The sequence below is a fragment of the Phoxinus phoxinus genome (assembly GCF_949152265.1).
Source record: "Phoxinus phoxinus genome assembly, chromosome: 21".
Taxonomy (NCBI): Eukaryota; Metazoa; Chordata; class Actinopteri; order Cypriniformes; family Leuciscidae; genus Phoxinus; species Phoxinus phoxinus.
This window is the reverse complement of record NC_136896.1, coordinates 11,747,155-11,767,265: the sequence shown is the minus strand read 5'-3', so window position 1 is coordinate 11,767,265 and position 20,111 is coordinate 11,747,155. Positions and strand designations below refer to the sequence as shown.

The 20,111-nt window shown below is 37.2% G+C and overlaps 2 protein-coding genes across 2 annotated transcripts; one reads left to right on the top strand and one right to left on the bottom strand.

The window, feature by feature from the left end:
• Positions 1-137: 137 nt before the first annotated feature.
• On the bottom strand, positions 138-10,150 carry psmd11b (proteasome 26S subunit, non-ATPase 11b). The gene is made up of 13 exons (XM_079595512.1): positions 9,989-10,150; positions 8,345-8,446; positions 8,048-8,244; positions 7,689-7,746; positions 7,228-7,422; positions 7,001-7,145; positions 5,823-5,883; positions 5,555-5,617; positions 5,346-5,471; positions 4,804-4,839; positions 4,549-4,600; positions 1,965-2,107; positions 138-1,871 (listed from the first exon to the last, which is right to left on the bottom strand). The coding sequence occupies exons 1-12, from the start codon at positions 10,077-10,079 to the stop codon at positions 1,965-1,967; spliced, it is 1,269 nt and encodes a 422-aa protein (XP_079451638.1). The 5' UTR covers positions 10,080-10,150; the 3' UTR covers positions 138-1,871.
• A 1,539-nt stretch (positions 10,151-11,689) lies between these two features.
• cdk5r1b (cyclin dependent kinase 5, regulatory subunit 1b (p35)) lies at positions 11,690-16,740 on the top strand. Its single transcript, XM_079595164.1, has 2 exons — positions 11,690-11,966; positions 13,275-16,740. Exon 2 carries the CDS (start codon positions 13,453-13,455, stop codon positions 14,365-14,367), a length of 915 nt encoding a protein of 304 aa, XP_079451290.1. The 5' UTR covers positions 11,690-11,966; positions 13,275-13,452; the 3' UTR covers positions 14,368-16,740.
• Positions 16,741-20,111: the final 3,371 nt, after the last annotated feature.

Genomic DNA, 20,111 nt, shown 5'->3' with positions numbered 1-20,111 from the left:
GAGTTCATTCAAATAAACTGTAATGTGGATTAAGAGAAATGTACACTACACACTTATTCACCCAACTACCAAGGTTGTTCAGTTGTTGTTTTATTATAATTGTGATCATTTCTTTAGTGTAATTATTTTTTATCCCATCGGTCCCATCAGTTATGTCTGCCATAAATCTTTTAGCAAGAAATACAAAATAATACATTAACCTTTTAAAAAATGGAACTCAAAAGTATTCTGCTTTAAACTTTTATATTGTTATTAAATATAGCAATGTAAGCTAGTTTGATTTCAAAGTCAGTTACAAAACTGACTAAAAACTTTTTAAATCATTTGAGGATCTAAAAAAGTATATGGTTAATGTTTTTCTATTTAAAAGGGGTGTACATTAATATTGCTTTATTAGCAACCATATTTTATAAAGTTCTCATAAACTAAAGTCATTGTGATTTAATACTCCATCTTAATGTACAGTATTTGATATGAAAATCCCCAAATACTTCATCACAAGAAAACACATTGCAGAACAAGCGTGCATATACTTCCACATAAAGGGAAACTGCCCAGTATTTATACCCATGTACACATAAGAGATAAGGATAATTTCCCTAAAAACCAGTAAATGTAATCAAAACACTTTAATTAGTGAACAGGCCAACTCATACAAAAATAAAACAGTCACTTTCCTCAAACTGTAATATGCCTATACCAAGATTTCGATGCTTGAAATGTTGAGCTTTGATAGTGGACATTTGTGGACCAAAAAAAAACATTACTTTCCAAAGTGTTTAATCTCTCACTAAATTTCCGACTGATCAACGCTAGATCGCCACTACAAATCAACCACAATCACATGCAATAAGCTCTCAAATCAACACTGGACTTTTAAGTCTTTTAAAAACACCATTCTCCCATAATAACTATGATAATTGCACACTAAACAGAATAAATGAGAACATAAATATTTTTTTTGCAAAGGATGCCTGAAAGTATACATTTACACGGAAATCGATAAGATAAAAAAAAAGTACAAAACATTGTTTTTTAAAATAATATTGCGACTGAGTATTTAACTTATATAATGGTCTATTGCTGGCAAACTAGAAATGGAGTTTGCATTGAGATACTGATCGGGGGCAAATTTTTTAATGAACGATAAAAGAATAAACTTCAGTACAGTGGGAAAATTATCTTTTAATCAAAGAGGACTAAAACCTTTGTATGATTGGGCCATTTAATATAACCAACCTAACTTGGCAAACAGTACACTGTAAATACAAAACCGTAAAGACGGTAGGTATACTGTAAAAGTAAACAGCAAACAATACCCTTGATCATACTCAATTTTCTAGTGTGTGTGGTAATATGATTGGCAACTGTGCTTATTACAGAGCCTCTTCATTACAGGCAAGTTCCTTTGAATCTCTCACCTACAACAATCAGATAAAATGTGAATCCATAAAATAAGAAAAAAAAAAAGATATGCACTACAGCAAACAACCGATGAACCGCCGACAACCGAAACCAGGAGTCTGTATCACAAAGTTGCTGTAATTAAAAAACTTTAAATGTAGAAGAGCTATACATTTCTACATGACATTTTAGGATTTTATTGTAGTTGTACAACATTCCCTGATGGCCTGTGTTTGGCCGTTGAGAGAAGAACAACAAAAAAGGTCAGAAGATCAGAAAGATGAAATTGTCCATTTGAAAGAAAAGAAACATTAAAAACTCTCAACTGGGGAACAAGTAGATCTTGCTCAATGTTGTCCCTTTTTGCTGTGAAAAAAAAGTTCCACATGTTGGCCATACACACATACACACGGGCAAACTCACACGCATACAACCATTTCACACAGCAGCAGCTTCCGACTTTTATTCTGCAGGAGAATGAAACACAAATACACATTAGAAACCGGATTATGAAATCAGACTGAAGAAACTAATTATAGACAAAACATTTAACACCTCACCTATGTTAACTTCTTAGCCTTGTTGTACAGTGAATCCACAACTTTGCTCATGTTCTGAATGGTTTCTAGAGCTGCCTCATAAGTCTTGTCCACAGGCGGCTCCTCAAATATGATGAGCACTCCTTCACCTTGGTCAAGGATGCCTGCGATAGTAGAAATAAATTGTGCTGTGCTGAAAAACCTTTACATAATTTGGTGTTCCCAGTCAAAAATGACCAGACTTTCAAATAATTGCTTGTAAATCACTCATTATGCTATTGTATTTAATTAAATTAGCAAGGGCTGTGTATATATTTTTGGACCTGACTGATCGAAGGCCTCGTTATTGATCTGGTCTTATGAAACTTTTTCACTCAAAAACTGAGAAACAAAATATGAAATACAAAAAACAAAAAAAATTTTTTGGGAAGTTGTTATATTCTGTGTGAGTCAAGTCGGTAGGTTTTAGTCCAATGTGATAACATTAACTAGCCTTTTCGGGGGAAAAGAATATCCTTTATTGGTCAAAATGCCCAGAACGTAACATTTAGCTTAAGATATTTTGGCAATATCGTGACTCTCATTAGATAATTTAGCTTATAATTTGCATTATAGTAGGGCTGGGCGATAAAACGATAACGATAATTATCGCGATATAATTTTTCTCGATAAAACGATATCAAGAGTCCGATAAATGTTCGATAATGTTTTTGCGCCAAAAGCGGAACGAATCTCATTTGAACCGCGCGCCACACGGACCGTTTATCCGCTCGGCTCAAAGTCCAAACGGCAGCGCGAGTTCACTACAAGGGGGTAATCCATCCGCCGGAAACTGAAGCCTCTGCGGGCGCCGCCATTGTAGCAGAACTTCACCTGCTGTTAGCATTCCATTGACTCCCATTCATTTTTGCGTCACTTTGACAGCGAATAACTTTACATCTGAGGCGTCCAAAGACTCCATTTGTCCATTATTTATTTCTAAAGAAACTCGACAATGTATAAAAGGCTCCATTACCTTGTACCTTACGTTATGGCCCCGTAGAAGCCGTTTTTGTAAAAATAGGCTAACGATTGCGTCATAACTCACGCGACTCCCTGTCGCACTGTAGAGAAATTACCGTATAAACCGGCGTAGAAGCTCGCAGGCAATCGGGGGAACGTGGAGGCATTAAGTCCGATAAAGTGAAGGGAGTAGCCCACAGAGAGTGATAAAGTTGCTCTTACTGCTAGCTCATGGACAGCTAATACTCACGCTCTCCGTCTCTGCGAGATTCGGAAGGGAATGATTCAGATTTCTCTCCGCACAGCTACTAGAAGACTGACAGCTGTCAGACACGTTGCTCACGTGTTCAAGCTCAGTTTGAGCCTGCGCAGTTCGCCTGGCGATCAGGAAGTGAGTGCTTCAAATGGGCTTCACTTTTCTCCGTTGAAGTCTATGGGGTCGCTGTGTCCATCTTATATACTGTCTATGGTTCACTACAGCAGACGCGTTTACTCTGATCGGTCTCGGTCACGAGATCCAGTGAGAAGCGCTTGAATTCAGCGAGGAAGACAAATGTCTCAGTGATTTAAACCAGTTTAAAGGCAGATGAAACGGCGCTGACGAACAGGAGAAACACTGTGCGCAACGATACAGTCAGACGCTTTTCCGTCTACAAATTCCCATAATTTACCACGGATTTACTGTAACGTTAGCCTAGTAATATTAACTGCACCATGAAATGTGGGATATATATATTGAATTGTATAATATTATTAATGTAGACAATGTATTAAAAGACTAATGGAATATAATTACAGTTTTTAATAATGTATTTAGGCTACTGGTTTTCATAAATACCATAGAAACCATAAAGTTACATTTTATCTGTGGTTATCATGATCTAAATGCATGATGCTGGCTGACCAATGGTTAATTTTAATAAAACTAAAGAATATTACATTTTACCAAATCAAAATAATGTTGTTACTTTTTTTTAACAGATGTTACTGTTTTTGTTAATGAACATAAATTGTATATATAGTAAATCTGCATCCTAACTCAAGCTAATACTACTGAAATAAAGATATTTATTTTGTTAAGGAAAAATGACAAATGTTTGAATGTTCTACCTCGGATTTGTGAAATGTTCCCCTGTTTGGCAAGTGTTTGTCATGATATGTTCTGACAATAAAGAGTAGTTTAAAAACAACGCTCTGGTTTCTACAGCTTTCACTTAGGAATACAAATCTGTCTTTAAACTTGAAATAAATAAAGATTTGACATTTATCGATAATTATCGATATCGACTGATATAAAAAAAAATATTGTGATATTTTTTTTTGGCCATATCGCCCAGCCCTACATTATAGTGCAGAAAGAGACACAAAATGAATGGGAAGAGAGGGGGAATGGGATCGGTACACATCACAGGCTGGACTTCAGTCACCCATGAGCACTATCGGTACAAGATGTCTGCAAAAACAACTACAACATGGCTCTGACATTTTTAAATTTCTACTTGGGCTGGTTGCGACTTTTTGTAATGCTCTGCAATAAAATCCTTTTTTAAAATGCAAAAATTTTAATGACAAAGAAAGGTAATGATCCAAAAGATAGACTAACCATGAAACTTTTTGTCCAGGATCATTTGTGACAGTTTCCTCTCAACATCATCCTGTGGGCCACAACAAATAACAGATAGAACATTTTATTTTAGCAGTCTTGTATAAATGCTTACATATCGATTGATTCATGTTATAGTTTGTCATATTTTTGGTTTATGGTGACATTAAAGGCATTGTGATTTCCTAAGCGAATATTAGTTTAAAGCTATACACAAAAGTGAAAATCTTCTGAAAAGAAAAGAATAGTTCGTACCTTTGAGAGTTTGATGAGACCAGCTATATGTGTAATCTTGAAAAGAGAGAAAAGTACATACAAATCATAATACAATCTGTTAGAGTTGTCAGAAATATAAATTGGTCCTTTTTAAATAAAATCTTGAATTTCTTAAAGGGATAGTTCACTTTAAAATTAAAATTCTGTCATCATTTACTCACCCTCAAGTTGTTTCAAACTGTATTAATTTATTTCTTCTGCTGAACACAAAGGAAGATATTTTGAAGAATGTCGGTAACCAAACATTAGTCTGTACCCATTGACTTCCATAGTAGGAAAAAAAAATACTATGGCAGTCAATGGGTACAGTCTACTGTTTGGTTACCGACATTCTTCAAAATATCTTTCTTTGTGTTCAGCAGAAGAAATAAATTAATACAGGTTTGAAACAACTTGAGGGTGAGTAAATGATGACAATTTTAATTTTAAAGTGAACTATCCCTTTAAAGTATTATATTTACAATAAATAACTAAATTATGCACTTAAGGCTAAAAAGATCTATGAAAGACACACACACTACCTGTACTCTGGAAAAAGGCTCAATGACCCGAATGAGGTTCTGTTCCAGCAAGTTGTCGTAAAGCTTGGTCAAATGCGTGCTGATGATGGGGTCGTCCCTCAGCTCTTTAGTGTACTCTGTCAGGGCCTTCGTGTGTGAAAGAGCAAACAGAAAGCTGAGCATGACAGATGTCCGTTGAAAAATTATACAGACATCAGTCAAAATCTCACCTTTTCAAAATCTGCTAATGATCTGTTCTTGCTGGCTTGTGCTATACATCTCAGTGCATCGGTCTGATGGAGAAAACAAAAATTATAGGGCACAACTATAAATGAGCACTTGCCTAGAAAGAAAAAAAGATTTGTCCGATGTGTAACAGGTTGTTAAAAGCACATGAAAGCCCGGTGCACAGAAGAACCCTGAAATGCTTCGGTAGAGCAGTTGTTAGTAAGCAGTCATTTCATCTATAAAAAGACACTGGAATTTTAATGAGCTTACCTGTCGCCCAGTATATCGCAGAGCCAGCTTGCCACTGATCAAGGCCTGTACCTCCTCTGGCCTGAAGAAAAGAATAGAAAATGTCTCATATAATCAACCGCTCTAAGTGAACAATTTAATTTCCTACATTCATTCCCATTTATACCCACAATGCACTCTGACTGAGCGTACATCCTATGTACACTTGCTGAATCCCTATTTCCCAAAAATTCAACGAGGAGAGGACTGAGAGTGCGATTAATTGATCATTTTAATTAATCATTACCTGATTAACATTAAAATATAGAGACAATATTATACAGATGATTTTAAAACTAAATGAAATTATATAAAGTATTTATTTTATGTATTTATGTACAAAAAGTATTTTTGACCTTAAGTTATTTTTATCATGTATCTAACCATTCCGATTGATGCATCTGAATGTATTGTAGTTTGCATGAACGCTAAACACGTGATCGTGCCTGCTTATATGTCACAAGCTTCATATCGGAATACATATTTTGACATGCCGCACACTGCACACAAATATACAACGTTTTCCGCTGTTTGCACTTAATAACCATTCTCCTACATTGGTTCTTTATTTGTTTTAAACAGCAGACTTAATATTTATCCATTTCTGGTCATAAGTTTAATGTTCTCTCGATCGGATTAGAAAAGGAATAAAAACTGCATTGTGCGCAATTCAAATGTTATATACAACTCAGCTTCAATTTGAGTGTTGATTATTAAATAAGTTAGATTAATTATTAAACATTATTTTAGTTTTAAGTTATCAGGTAATTGAAAACTTTAATTTCAGTACTTCGGTAAAAAAAAAAAAAAATCATTTTGGAGCATCACTAGTTTTTACTGTATTATTGATTTTTTTTTTAAAATGCAGCCTTGAGGAGAATAAGACACTTCTTTCAAAAACTTCAACTGTTGAACAGTAGTGTATTAATGATTTTTTTTTTAACACATGCTACACTTTCTGTGTTTTAGCTACACGGGTCATTAAGTGTAGGCGATGCATTATGGAGATGGATTGTACTGAAGAAATTATAGCCTAAGTATTACTTCGAAAGTCGGCGTTACATAACAGGGCTTGGCGTAACTAACACAATAACTGTTCTATTATCCTGTGGCCTCCCACACACAAACAGGGATAAAATGCAAGCGCTTATCTCACTTACAAGCTGAGCATGATCTTGCAGAGAAGCATGTATTTCAGTGCAGTGACTGCCTTGGGGCTGTCAATGGAATCGTAGCCCTCAAAAGCCTCGAAGAAGTAAGAATAGGCAGTTTTACAATCTTTTTCCTCAGCTGCATGGATGATACCTGGAGTGAAAGGGCGAAAGAGTCAAATATCTTCCAATCTCAAACGCACTTGTAAATCGCTAAACAGAGAAGTGAGACTTGCCTGACTGCATATCAAGAGCTGCCTGGAGCTTTGGGGGACAGTAAATGGCATTGGCGGTGGTCCTGGCTGAGGTGAGGGCGGCCCTGGCTTTGGGAAGGTTGCTGAGAGCGTGGTAGGTTTTACTCTCTAGCAGCTGGACTTCCACCAGCAGAGCTTTATCATCCATCTTCTTCAGCTCCTGCAGCAACTGGGTGCCTGAGGGGAAAGAACAGATCTTATAATGTGCACAAATAAAATCAAGTACATCAAAAGTATAACAACAAAAATCTAGAGATACAGTAGGATCCAAAAGACAGAAAGCTCTATTGAGAATGCTTATATTGATTCTAATTTTCTAATTTAATACAATCATACAAGAATTTGGGCAAAAAGTGAATAAATAAACATGATTTTGATAATTTCTTATTATTTGGCTCTGACTTCTGGATCTGATTGCAAATACATATATATTTTATTCTTACCCAGATGAAGGGCTTCCTGGTATCTCTTGGTGTCAAAATAGAGTGAAATGAGCCGAGCCTGACAAAAAATGGCAAGGAATAGTGATAAATTATATAGTTGTCTACTGCTAGTTACATTTAATTCATTACTTTAATTGAGAATATACACTGAAATATATGGAATGGCTTGTTGCTTTCATAAAATGTGTTTTTTTGGCACAGTAATATATAATTCACTTAATGACACAGTTCTGCATATATATGCACTTTTATGGCATCCAGTCAGATCTTAAGAGTTTGAACTACCCATTTTATATTAATTGTTGGCTTGTGTAGTAGCTCTGATCGCCCTGACAGTTCAAAGCTGATGCTCAGTTTACCTCTAGGGCCTGTCTGAGGAAGGTTCTCTTCTCAGTTTTAGCCCATTCAATGCATTCCAGACACAGCTCAACCTCCTGGCCCGTGGCTGCCTCCATGTCCAGAAATAAATCCAGCAGCGAGCGCACCAACCGTGCTGCCTTTGCCTTGCTTATGGAGATCAGGAAAGGCCTCACAAACTTCAGCAGGCCTCCAAGCTCTAAAAAAAAAACAAGCAGAATGATGATGATGATGGTGTCAAAACAAAGTAAAAAATTCCCATTGCAGGCACAGAATCGCCCCAGTATGTTGATCGTCACCTGCAGCTTGTCCCGTCTTGGCCAGGAGAGTGCCCAGCTCAAGGATGCTTTGCTCCTTGACACGAACCGCCTCTTCATCATCCTCCTGGACATCCCGTCTCACTGAAAAAAAAAAACAGACTAAGTTAAGCGGTAACTAAGAACAACACCTCTAAGCCTCCCATCAATAGAAAGTAATTGGCCTATAGCTTTTGTACATAAGCCGCAGTTAGAATTAAAGTTACTAGGAGATATACATAAAAATAGAAAATTATGTTTTTTCAGTTAACACATTTGATGTCAGAAACGGCTGTACACACACACACACACACACATTCGTCTTTGACATCAAATGTGTTGACTGAAAACTTTTCGTTAATCAGTGCATCCCCCCATCAGCCATTCGTGGGAAAAAAAGATAACCCCGCCTGCGACCTCATGTCATTGGTTGAGTCACTGTTGCCTTGTTGGGTTTGTCAAGGTGCTCAAAATAACAATAATGTTTCAACACAATTTCTACTTGTACTAGTTGCTGACTCCTTGTAAGACTTGTTTTTGTTAATGGTTGAGTTCTATTTTGTTTTTATTTGATTCTTCTTTATTTTTATTTTCTTCCACTCCTTGATGTGTACAAAAAAGTAAAAACTGTTTTAAAAAAAAACTAAAAAAAAAAAAAAACTGTTTTGATAAGGCCAAATTATTTACACGTTTTAGCTAAATCAACCTACAAATGACTAGTTATAGTTGTCTCTGAGAATTAAGGTGGGACTCTGAATAAATACTTAAAAATAAAATAAAAATCACCTTTTAACAAAAACACCGTAAAAATAAACAATTAATTATGTCTAATGATCTTAGGTAACTAGTTTAAAACCAACTTGTCATTATGTGAGCCATGGAAAAAAATATAATAAAAGGTTGAAACGAAAGAAACTTGGAGTGCAAATTATCGGCAAGTTTTTAAACAATAACTGGTTTAACTAACAAACTGCTTAAACTAAGAATGCGTATTATGACGTAAACATAAAGTTAATCTATTTACGAAAACATTTAGGATTGCAGCAGCCAAAAAAAAGAAAGAAATCAATCTCAGTCAAAGTTACGACAGCAAAAACAAATGTCAAAGATTGTCTTATGGTTGGTATGAAGCACGTCAAGTTGATCAAGTTAAGATTGTCAAAAAAAGTGAATCTCAAAATAAAATGTCATCGGTTGAGCTTATTATGTATACAAAATTAAGATAAATCCCAAACAAATGTGTTAAAATGCGCCTTGGCCTGCCTGGAAGGGTGGCTAATAGTGCAGCTAACTGTCCATACACATCGGGCTGTGTCTCAAAACGTAGCTAGCTGCCTACCTAGACAGTTCTTTTAGGGAATCGGGGGCGCGTTCGAACGTTCGAGTCATATGTTCGAGCACGCATATGAAACCATAAAAAGCTGTCTTTGTTATATGCTCGATTCTTAAGTTCGATTGCCGCCAATAAGGTCTAAAAATGCTGTCTGTGGAGGCAGCTTACTATGTTTTGAGACGCGCGCACACTCACAGTACAGTGAGTCAGCACCGCAGCACCGGCTCATGGTACCTTAGCTTCCTAATACTGAATCATTAAAGTATGCAGAGTGAAAAGTAAAGTTTTATAAAACAATGTAAACACAGCCTTACCTATTGAATGTAAAATGTCAATAGAAGCGTTTCTGTCTGTGCTAATGAGAGACTGAGCTCTCTGAAACTCCACCACTGCCGCGGCTGCCATCTTCCCTATTCAAAAATCTCACTGCCCACAAGCACTTGCGACCTCACCCGGAAGTGAGTTAATACGTGCGTGCGTGCGTGCGGTGGTTGTTGGGTTTTGTAGTCTTTTGACCTTTACGTTTTCTAGTGCAAGGTAGATAGAGGACATCTTTACTTACATCTTAAACATTGCTGTTTCTTTTATTTTTCTCATATCTAAGTTGCTGTAAATAAAAGCAACTGCTACATGATTAAATTTACTTATTTTTGAATTATAGGCTAATTAATGTAAATATGAATCATAATTATTGTAAATATTATTAGGCTATGGCTATTATTCAGAGATCATGATTTAATTTAGCTGGCTACCATACTGCTTAGAGAATTTTATTTTGTTGTTGTTGTTTATGGTCAGTAGGTGGTGACAGACCCTACTATCATTCCCTGCCATCGACCATCATGCATTGCTTTGTTTAAGGGTGAAATTCAATGCCTTTTGCAGACTGAAAAATCATATCAAGATTTTATGTACATATTTATGTATTTTGAATTTGTAGAAAAGAAAAGAAAAAAACAATTTATAATCTGTGTAGTAGTGACTTTTCTACATAGTGAAACAAACATACATGGCCTAATCTAACACATATAGTAATCAAATCCAGAAGGGAATAGCAAAACGTCTGCCTAAACTATCAATAAGCCTGTGTATCAATTATTTGAAAAGTTATGGTGCGTTAAGTCCTCCTGGGATGTTTGTACTAATGAGTTATAAGGGATTCGTAAGTCATAATGTCAAGTGCATTCAAGTCACATTGTCACACAAAAAAAAAGCTGGACAATGCTAGATATCTAGCTAATAGCACACGTACATCTCAGAGACGTCTATTTGATGTGCGTGTTTTCGTCTAGATTCTAGATGTATTTTCAGGTTTTGTTCATCTGCAATTCGTCTCTAAAGACATTTCCTGTCAGATGTTATAAATAGAGAATTAGAAAACGTCTTTAAGATGTTTATGATTAAGAATGACTTTTTAAAGATGTTTGTAGGCTACACAGCAGGTTCTTTCCAGATGAACCATCTTTAACAGACATCTTGGAGAAGTACGTGTGCTATCTTATTCCGAGACGTTCCTCACGCCCCAAACTCGTAAACTTGAGAAAATCCCGGGCTTCCCAATCGTATTTATGACTTTGTGTTGGCGTGCGTAACTTCAACTCGTAAATAAGATCTTTCCGAAATGACTTGTAGCACTTGTAGCTCCAGGAGACATAAATATTACATTTAAATGTAAATATTTTTATTTAGTTAGAGGATAGGCTATACATTTTTATAGGCCCTAGCTAAATGTATAGCCTAACCTTACTAATGAATTTGGATGCATATAATTATAACTAAATAGCCTATTAGTTTTCTCTTTAGTCTGTGATTTTATTTTTTATTATTTAACTTTCAAATGAGATCGAAATTTGTTGTGATTGCCAGGTGCACGAAGGCGGGGCAGTGGAGAAACAGACCACAGTGAGGCGCTCGAGCACAGGCTTTCCAATAGCAGGACGCAGTGCGCGCGGCTCTGACAGCACAACATCAACCTAAATCCCGTATCTGCTGGTGTGGACCAATAGCACAGCCTCACAGTTCTCAGCATCACCAACCAAAGGAGACATCCAGCATCCCTAGACCTCTGGAGCGCCTACAGAGACATCCGACAAGACGGGAAGATTGTTTTTGTTTGATTAAAAGCTTATTATTTTATTAGAATTTAGGCGTCCTGACAATCTTGAAATTAAATTTGTACTTAGTCTGGCGGTTTCTGCATCTCCTTGATGCGCAGTTTATCAAGGATAAACCCAGACAGCCATTACTGCGGCTCTTGTTTTGCCAAAGCATCGTGGAGGAGAGCAGATTCCTGTAAGTGAGCAGCATTTCATCGAAGCTTCTGTAATCATAGATGTTATATTTGGTTGATTGTTGGTCATATTTTCAAAGTTTTACAGTATTTATCGAGGAATTGTAAGCTGGTTTGGTAAACATTTATTTTGTAGATCTTATTTTCTTATAATTGTATTGACGTGATGATGATAATCAGTGTCAGTTATGTCTCGTGCTCTTGTAAACATCGCAGGGAGGATCTCACATTTTCAGAACCTTGGACAGTGGCTGACATATTTCAGCAAAGCACAAATGCATTATAGTGGCGAAACGAAAGTTCTTTTTTTTATTTTTCGTTTGTTAAATAATCTACAAACATGCATTGAACGAGAATGAGGTAGGCTGTTATACTACAGGTCCCATTAAATTCAGATTTACGAACGGTGATACTGTGGGATCAGTATTTACAAGAGAGCAAACACTGGACTCTGCCATAATGGCGATGTCTTTATTTATGTTCATTGGCGGGTTTGAGTTTACTGTATAAAATACAGGCTATATATACGTGGGGTGCCAAATGTTTTAAGTGCGGTAGAGCTACATAAATCAATTGTTTATATTTTAGCCAAGTGTACAGTTGAATACGAAGTATTTGCATGTTATTGTGTGCATGTTATTGAGTGCGTGTCAAGGAATAAAGAATTCACGCATCTTCCTTGAATCTACGACACAATGCTTTTATGCGGCCTGTTTTCGACATAAAGAAAACAGCTACTGTCGTCAAATTTAAAACCACAAATTATGGTTTTAAATAATCTTACGTAAAAAGGCAATTATGTTCACATGTTCGATTACAAAAACATCAATAATATTTCAATAATATGGGCATTTTGACCTAAGAAAATTATTTTACCACTTTGCCACAATGAGAAAACTCATTGTCCAATTATCTTAACATTAATAATTTGAGATTATTTTAATGGAAACAAAAGGCCTAATTGCCAAGTCAACATGCAGCATCACTGTTGTTACGACACTACAGGTAGAATATTTGTAGATGACCAGCTAAAATAAAACAGATCAAATTAAACATCATAAATACAGGAAATATAAAATAGCAACTAATAGATCAATAAAATAAAGATAAAATGTACTCGTATATTAAAAATGCATCTTTTAATCTGAAGAGAGCCTACATGGCAACATTATACTGCATAGGCCTACACATGCATGCTGCAATATAAATGGTTTGTGATGCTAAAATGAAAATACACACTTATACTATTGCTATCGGAAATGTGCCAGGAATTTAATATGTATTTATATATGTTTTTTATTGTCTTACAGGCTTTGCAGAGACAGAGTCCTCATCCATCCCGACATCATTCTTCCTTTAAATAGAGCACCAACCTAAATTTGGATGTCTTACAGATTTAACTAGTCTCAGGAAGCAGTGGGGCTCCAGTTTGGCACCTTCTTTAGCTGACCCCTAACCTTGAGATTCAGATAACCCGCTCCCGGAATCATGGGAACCGTGCTATCGCTTTCACCCAGCTACCGGAAGGCCGCCCTGTTCGAGGATGGCCCGTCCACCGTGGGCCACTACACGGCGGTTCAGAACAGCAAGAACGCCAAAGACAAGAACCTAAAACGGCACCCGTTCATCAACGTACTGCCGTGGAAACGAATAGTAGCCGTCTCCGCCAAGAAAAAGGGGTCTAAGAAGGTGCAGCCTAACACCAACTACCAGAACAATGTTTCTCACCTCAACAATGAGAACCTCAAGAAGTCACAGTCGTGTGCAAATCTCTCGTCCTTTACGCAAGACCAGTCGAGTCCATCAAACCAAGGCTCCAAAAACTCCAATAACACGGCTTCTTCTGTCAAGAAGGCGCCTCTTTCCAACTCCAACATTGTTCCCGGGACACCCAAGAGGGTGATTGTCCAAGCCTCCACCAGCGAGCTACTGCGCTGCCTGGGGGATTTCCTCTGCCGGAGGTGCTATCGGCTCAAGCACCTTTCCCCCGCCGACCCCGTGCTGTGGCTCCGCAGCGTGGACCGTTCTCTGCTGCTGCAGGGCTGGCAGGACCAGGGCTTCATCACCCCGGCCAACGTGGTTTTCGTCTACATGCTCTGCCGCGACGTGGTCTCTTCTGAGGTGGCCACGGAGCACGAGCTGCAGGCCGTGCTGCTGACCTGCCTCTACCTGTCTTACTCTTACATGGGCAATGAGATCTCATACCCTCTCAAGCCATTCTTGGTGGAGACCTCCAAGGAGACATTCTGGGACCGCTGTCTGTCCATCATCAACATGATGAGCGCCAAGATGCTGCAGATCAACTCGGATCCTCACTATTTCACCCAGGTCTTTGCAGACCTCAAAAACGAAAGCCAGAAGGAGGAGGAAAGGAGTCGTCTGCTCATCGGCCTGGACCGGTGAGGAGGCTCTGGAGATGTCTTTGGTGGAACTCTTGTCTGGCATTTTGAAAAAATGGATAGTTCACCCGAAAATGGAAATTCTGAGAAATTTACTCATGTCATCAAACCTGTATGACTTTCTTTTTTTCCCCTGTGGAACACAAAAGAAGATATTTTGAAAAATGTCTCAGTGTTTCTTAGTCCTGAGAATCAATGGCGTCCAATAGGGTTGTTTTGGACCCCATTGACTTTAACTGTACACTCTTAAAAATAAAGGTTCCAATGGGGATGCCAACGATGCTCAAAGAACAATTTCTAAAAAGTGTGAAGCACATTTTTACACTATAAAGAACATTTTGTGGAATGGAAATGTTCAATTGGTGTTAGAGGTTTTGGTTTCACTTTATTTTGATGGTCCCTTTAACACATACGGTTGACTATAAGTAACGTTGTACCTACATGTCTACTAACTCTCATTAGAGTGTTAGTAGAGTATAGTAGACTGGTAGGGTTAGGGTTAGGATAAGTTGATATGTAGTTGCAAAGATACTTATAGTCAGTAGAATGTCTGTTGGAGAACCGTCATAATAAATAGTTAGCAGATATTAATCAGAAAGTCTACTAATACTCTAATGAGAGTTAGTTGACATGTAAACTACTTATAGCCAAGAACCTTTATTTTTGTGACGTGGACGAAAAGTTCCTCAAAATATCTTCTTTTGTGTTCTGCAGAAGAGGTTGAGTAAATGAGGACAGAATTTTTATTTTTGAGGTTACTATCCCTACATGGGTGGACTAATTAATGGGATATGTTTCAGTGGATTATTTGCATTCATGAATATTATAGGAAGCAATGGGTGATGCTAATGTTGTTTAAAATGAGTAGTGATTCTTTCATTACCTTTAGCAATGGCAATTGGGTAATTTTGGACCTGAATACAACAAAAAAATGCCAGACTTGAGTGGACCAAATGCTCTAAAGTAGTGAATATTTCAAAGCACTGACCGAAAAGACTTCAAAAGACACAACGAGATAAAAAGAACAACACAACCATGAATGTGGACAGGACTCCAGCTGTTGTCTAGCTGACTTCTGGACACTTTGCACCAAGATCTTTGCCACCACTGTCAATAGAACTGGAGGTTGATTCACTCCTATGTCCATGAAACCGAACACACACTGAATGATAAACACATTGCTGTCGCAAATTCTCTGTTACAGCCAATTGCAAAAAGGGAAGAGCGTCATAATGTCCGCAAGCCACAAACAAAGAATAAAGGGAAATGACTTTGAGGCCAGCATTGCACAGTGGCTGTTGATATAGAAGGTGAAGAGAGGTTGTCAGCACATTTGTAAGATGTTAAACAGACCTCTCCTGTGGTTTACGTCTCTGAAGCTTTTTCATTTTTTAAAACAACTGTATTCATCTGAATGCACACACAACCTGGATGAAGTTAAGTAATTTGAGTTTTTTAAGCGACTGTATATGTGTTTAGGGAATGAAATCTGAAGAAAAAACAAAAATAGTTTATCTTGCTATGCCTGCTTCGATGAGCCATTGTTTTGTCATTTTGTTTTACACTCCGACTAGTTTCAACAGGGGGCTTCTGTACAGAAAAGCCAGTAAATGTATCAAAAAAACAGTGCCATACCTTTGATGGAAATCATGTAGGTCTAAAAACACATACCAAAGGCGGCAAAGTTTGGAACAGTAGGATTGTCATTAACAACAAGTATCGGAATCGTAATTTATTGTTATTTATTAATTATTTTCACACATTTCTCTCTTGCATTTAGAGATTTTAGTAACGTGTTGTACAAAAAAAAAAAAAAAAAACTGTGCAGAAATGAGTTTGATGGCTACCTTTTGGTGAGAATGAAGATTACGGTTAATGCACATTTGCATTCGAATGCATTATTCATGGCGATAACGTCTTATACGAGCTTAGTTTAAAACCATTTTCAAATCTGAGAAACACCAAGGTAATGCATCATAGTGACAGACGATCGGTTTCAATCGAGGTTAAATACCTGAAACCAATTTCTCTGTGAAGTACTGTTGGGATGTTCTACATATCAGCACTGCAAAAAGCAATCATGAGTGATTATCCCATGACAACACGTGCCAAACACAGACGGCATCAAGCTCCGGGCATTCAATTGGATGAGATGTGGTCTATTTCTGGAGATAAGCAGCATATTTCTATCAGATTCACATTAAAGTAGCAAACAATATTACAAAGTGACATTTGCAGGCATATTGATGACATCAATCAAACTGGACATTGAGGAATTGTGTGTTATATGATCTATTTGCCCACTTTTAAAACATCTCAGCAGTGCTAAATTGTGCATGCTTTATTTCAGTAGTTATGTATCTCTTTCTTTATAGTCAAAAAAAGAAAAAGAAAAAAAAGAATGTGACAGTCATATAAGCAAACATTATTATGTCTCTGTTAACTCATGCAAAAGCCTGTTCTTCTCATGATATGAAAGTGGGATGGATGGATTCTGTGCGACTGCTCGCCCAGCTGCATTGCTTTATGTGACTTTACGTGCCAGGAGAGGTTTGGATACGGGACTTGCACTTTTCTGTGAGCTATTTGTCTGAGGAGACCGCAGGGGTTTGAGGTTGTGGGGGTTGAAGTAGGCGAGCCCTATTTCACCGCTTGCCTGCTATTATTTGCCCCCAGCCCACAACAAATGTGCCATTTTTTTCACTTGCATCACAGAGTAGTCCTTTGAAACCAAGTAAAACACTTAAAAAAAAGAGAAGTAAAAAAAACTCCTGTCAAACTCTCTCTGTATCTGTTGTGTAATTCTTTGTAGAACTGAAAACAGTGTTACAAAAAAAGGATTGCATGAGCGTGCGAGTGCGAGCGAATGTGTTTGTATCGAAGAATGTGACGCGTGTATGTTGATTTTCTAGGATCAGAGCATGGCCGTGCTTATTAGAGGGTAGGACTCTATAGTATCGGGCTAGAGTTTGACAGGCGGGCGGGAGGGAGGGGGTTTGTTCTTTAAAAAAAGACGAGAATCTTGTCGCTGTAAATTTTTGCATTTTGTTTCTGCTTATTTTTATTTATTTTTGTACTGTGATGAAAAATAAAATGCACTGATCGTTAAAGATAGACCACGGTGTGGTTGTTTGAGGAAGGTAGGTTTCAGCTGACAAAAAAAAAAAAAAAAAAATCTTAGCTGGACTCCAAATTGTAGTCACATAGGTTGTCACTGCAGCTTAGCGACATGAAAACTGGCAGTTTACCAACACAACATCCTTTTTTTCCATCATGTTATCTCACATTATCATAGATCGGTTCAGTTTATCATAGCTTCTTAAACAATAACATTTCCCTACTATAATGGATACCACTAAAACTTAAAGATGATTTACAGTAAACATTCTATTTTTAAATAACCTTAGCTTAACAGCAGAGTCATAAGTCGGTACCATTTTAACTATAGCAATATAATCATAAATGTTGATTAAAGTGTCACTTTTTAGACGTCTTTAGACGTTTGAGCACATATTCAGGAATAGGTTGCGCCTCTATATCCAATACTATTATTTATAATTATATTATGTGGGTTTTTGAATGAATGAATAAGCCCAATTGGGGATTGACAGCATCATGATACACTGTATATATGAGTTGAAGACCTATGAAAAAGATATTTAAAAAACCGTAGAGATTCGAAACGCCCAAGTTCACCAGAATGATTTGGCCTTTGCAAAGAGGTCTGTTTAGGACAAACCGAGTCATTAGAATAATAGTCGTTTCTTCCCTATAGAGTGGTGCAGGTGTGACGTCACTTTGTAGGCCAACCGGCAGTTAGCATCACACTGGTTTACCTCGGCAAAAACCCAAAAGGATTTTCCCATAGGCTTTTGGATCATCGTAAAAAAACAAGCTCTGTGATCAACAAAAGTTTATGATACTTACACATTTTAACACCATCAAGTTAATAACACAGATGAACACAACTTTCATGAATTTTGAAGCCTATGCAGTCACCAGAAGTAAAAAGCTAAAGGTAGGCTATAAACTACTCACACGTCACCATAAGCTTCCCAGAAAGTTTGAGTTAGAATAGTTTATGAAAGCACAATTATAAGCATACAAGGCTGTAAAAGCGAACTGAGCTTAAAATTCCGTTGTGATGAAGTGTAATCTCCTCGACTGGCTCTGTAGTCCCATTTAGCCACTTCACATCAACTGCCTTTTTCAAGACACGTTACAGCTTAAGAAAAATCACGAGTGGAGTAATACTGATGTATTTTATGACATAGAATAAAACGTGAAAGTGTCTTGAGCTTGTGTTCACCACAGACCTTATTTCAGCCGTTTAACAAAAACCTCATAAAAAAAAAAACTGACTTCGGGACCATGGAACAGGAAGTGCTAAAATGCTAACTCGCTTCAGCGTTTTGGCCTACAAAGTGATATCATACCTGCACCACTTGTGAGGTAGGCTATATCTGAGGCCGTTTACATTTGGATGATGCTAAGGGGCACGACACCATTTTCAAGTAAACCTGAAGACTTTTATGCGTTTTGGCTGTTCATATATGGCTTATGGTGGCCTGAAAACTCAAACTTTTGAAAACGGGTTTCAACGTGCAAGTTTTTGAAAACGACACCCTTTTCATCTCCGTGTAAACTACAAAACACAAATCTGTGAAAACGGTGATGTCATGCACATGCATTTTACGTGTCTAGTCTATAAGCTTCTTTTTATTTTGTGCAAATGAAAGGATACAGATATTAACAGAAATAAATAGGGGTGGTCATACGGACATCATCAAAAGTGGTTGTAAGAATCACACAATTCAAAAATATAACATTTTGTCATCATGAAATATTAAAGGTTCCTCACAACAGACTCAAGGATATGTTTTTGAAGCCTTTGTGTTCAAAGCATTTGACATTTTCTTAAAAGGAATCAAAAAGGGACTTATATCAGAGGAGATCATTCTAAAATTGGGATTACTGTGAATGGTTTGGGTATTGGGAAGTTGAAATTTACACAGAATATATGTAATAAGTAATAATGTAGTAAAAGAAAGAATGTGTATGTGAGCAGGCGCATAGTTCTTTACGAAGTCAAGTGACATCACCAAATACTTGTATTCACAATACAGATTTATTAGTTGGTTTCACAGATCTGTGTGAACGTGGATCATTTTGATAACGTTGTCATCTGTACAAAGAAAAAAAAAGTTTCAGTTTTAGCACATCGTTGTCATGTAAACGTACCCCAAATACAGGTGTAAACAGGGTTTGAAATGGCTTTGCAAACAAGAAAAAATGTAGGGCGGGACTTGATTTTGTGATTGGATCGTAGATGGCCATTGCTGTGATGTAATTTGAGTGACAAGTTGTCCCGCCCTCGAGCCAGTAAACACATCATAAGAGTTATTTTGAGCACATGAGGGCACATGAGTTTTAAATAAAATTATTTGTATGGATAAATAAGTTATAATAAATATTGCAATATTCATTTTAATTTCATGGTGACTTTAATGTATTCAGAACAGTAATAAAGATCATTCATACAGATGCTAGATGTCCATCATGAACTTAAGCACTATTATTAAAATACCCACGTATGAGAATAAACCGTGTGATTGCTGTAGCCACGCCCACAGCCGAAAAGATTGACAGGTTCAATCGTCGTCATCAACATCCCAGCGGCAAACAGCTGCTCCCCCTGGATTTATAGCCATGTGCGGCAAATCAATGAAATAATGACAATATATCAGT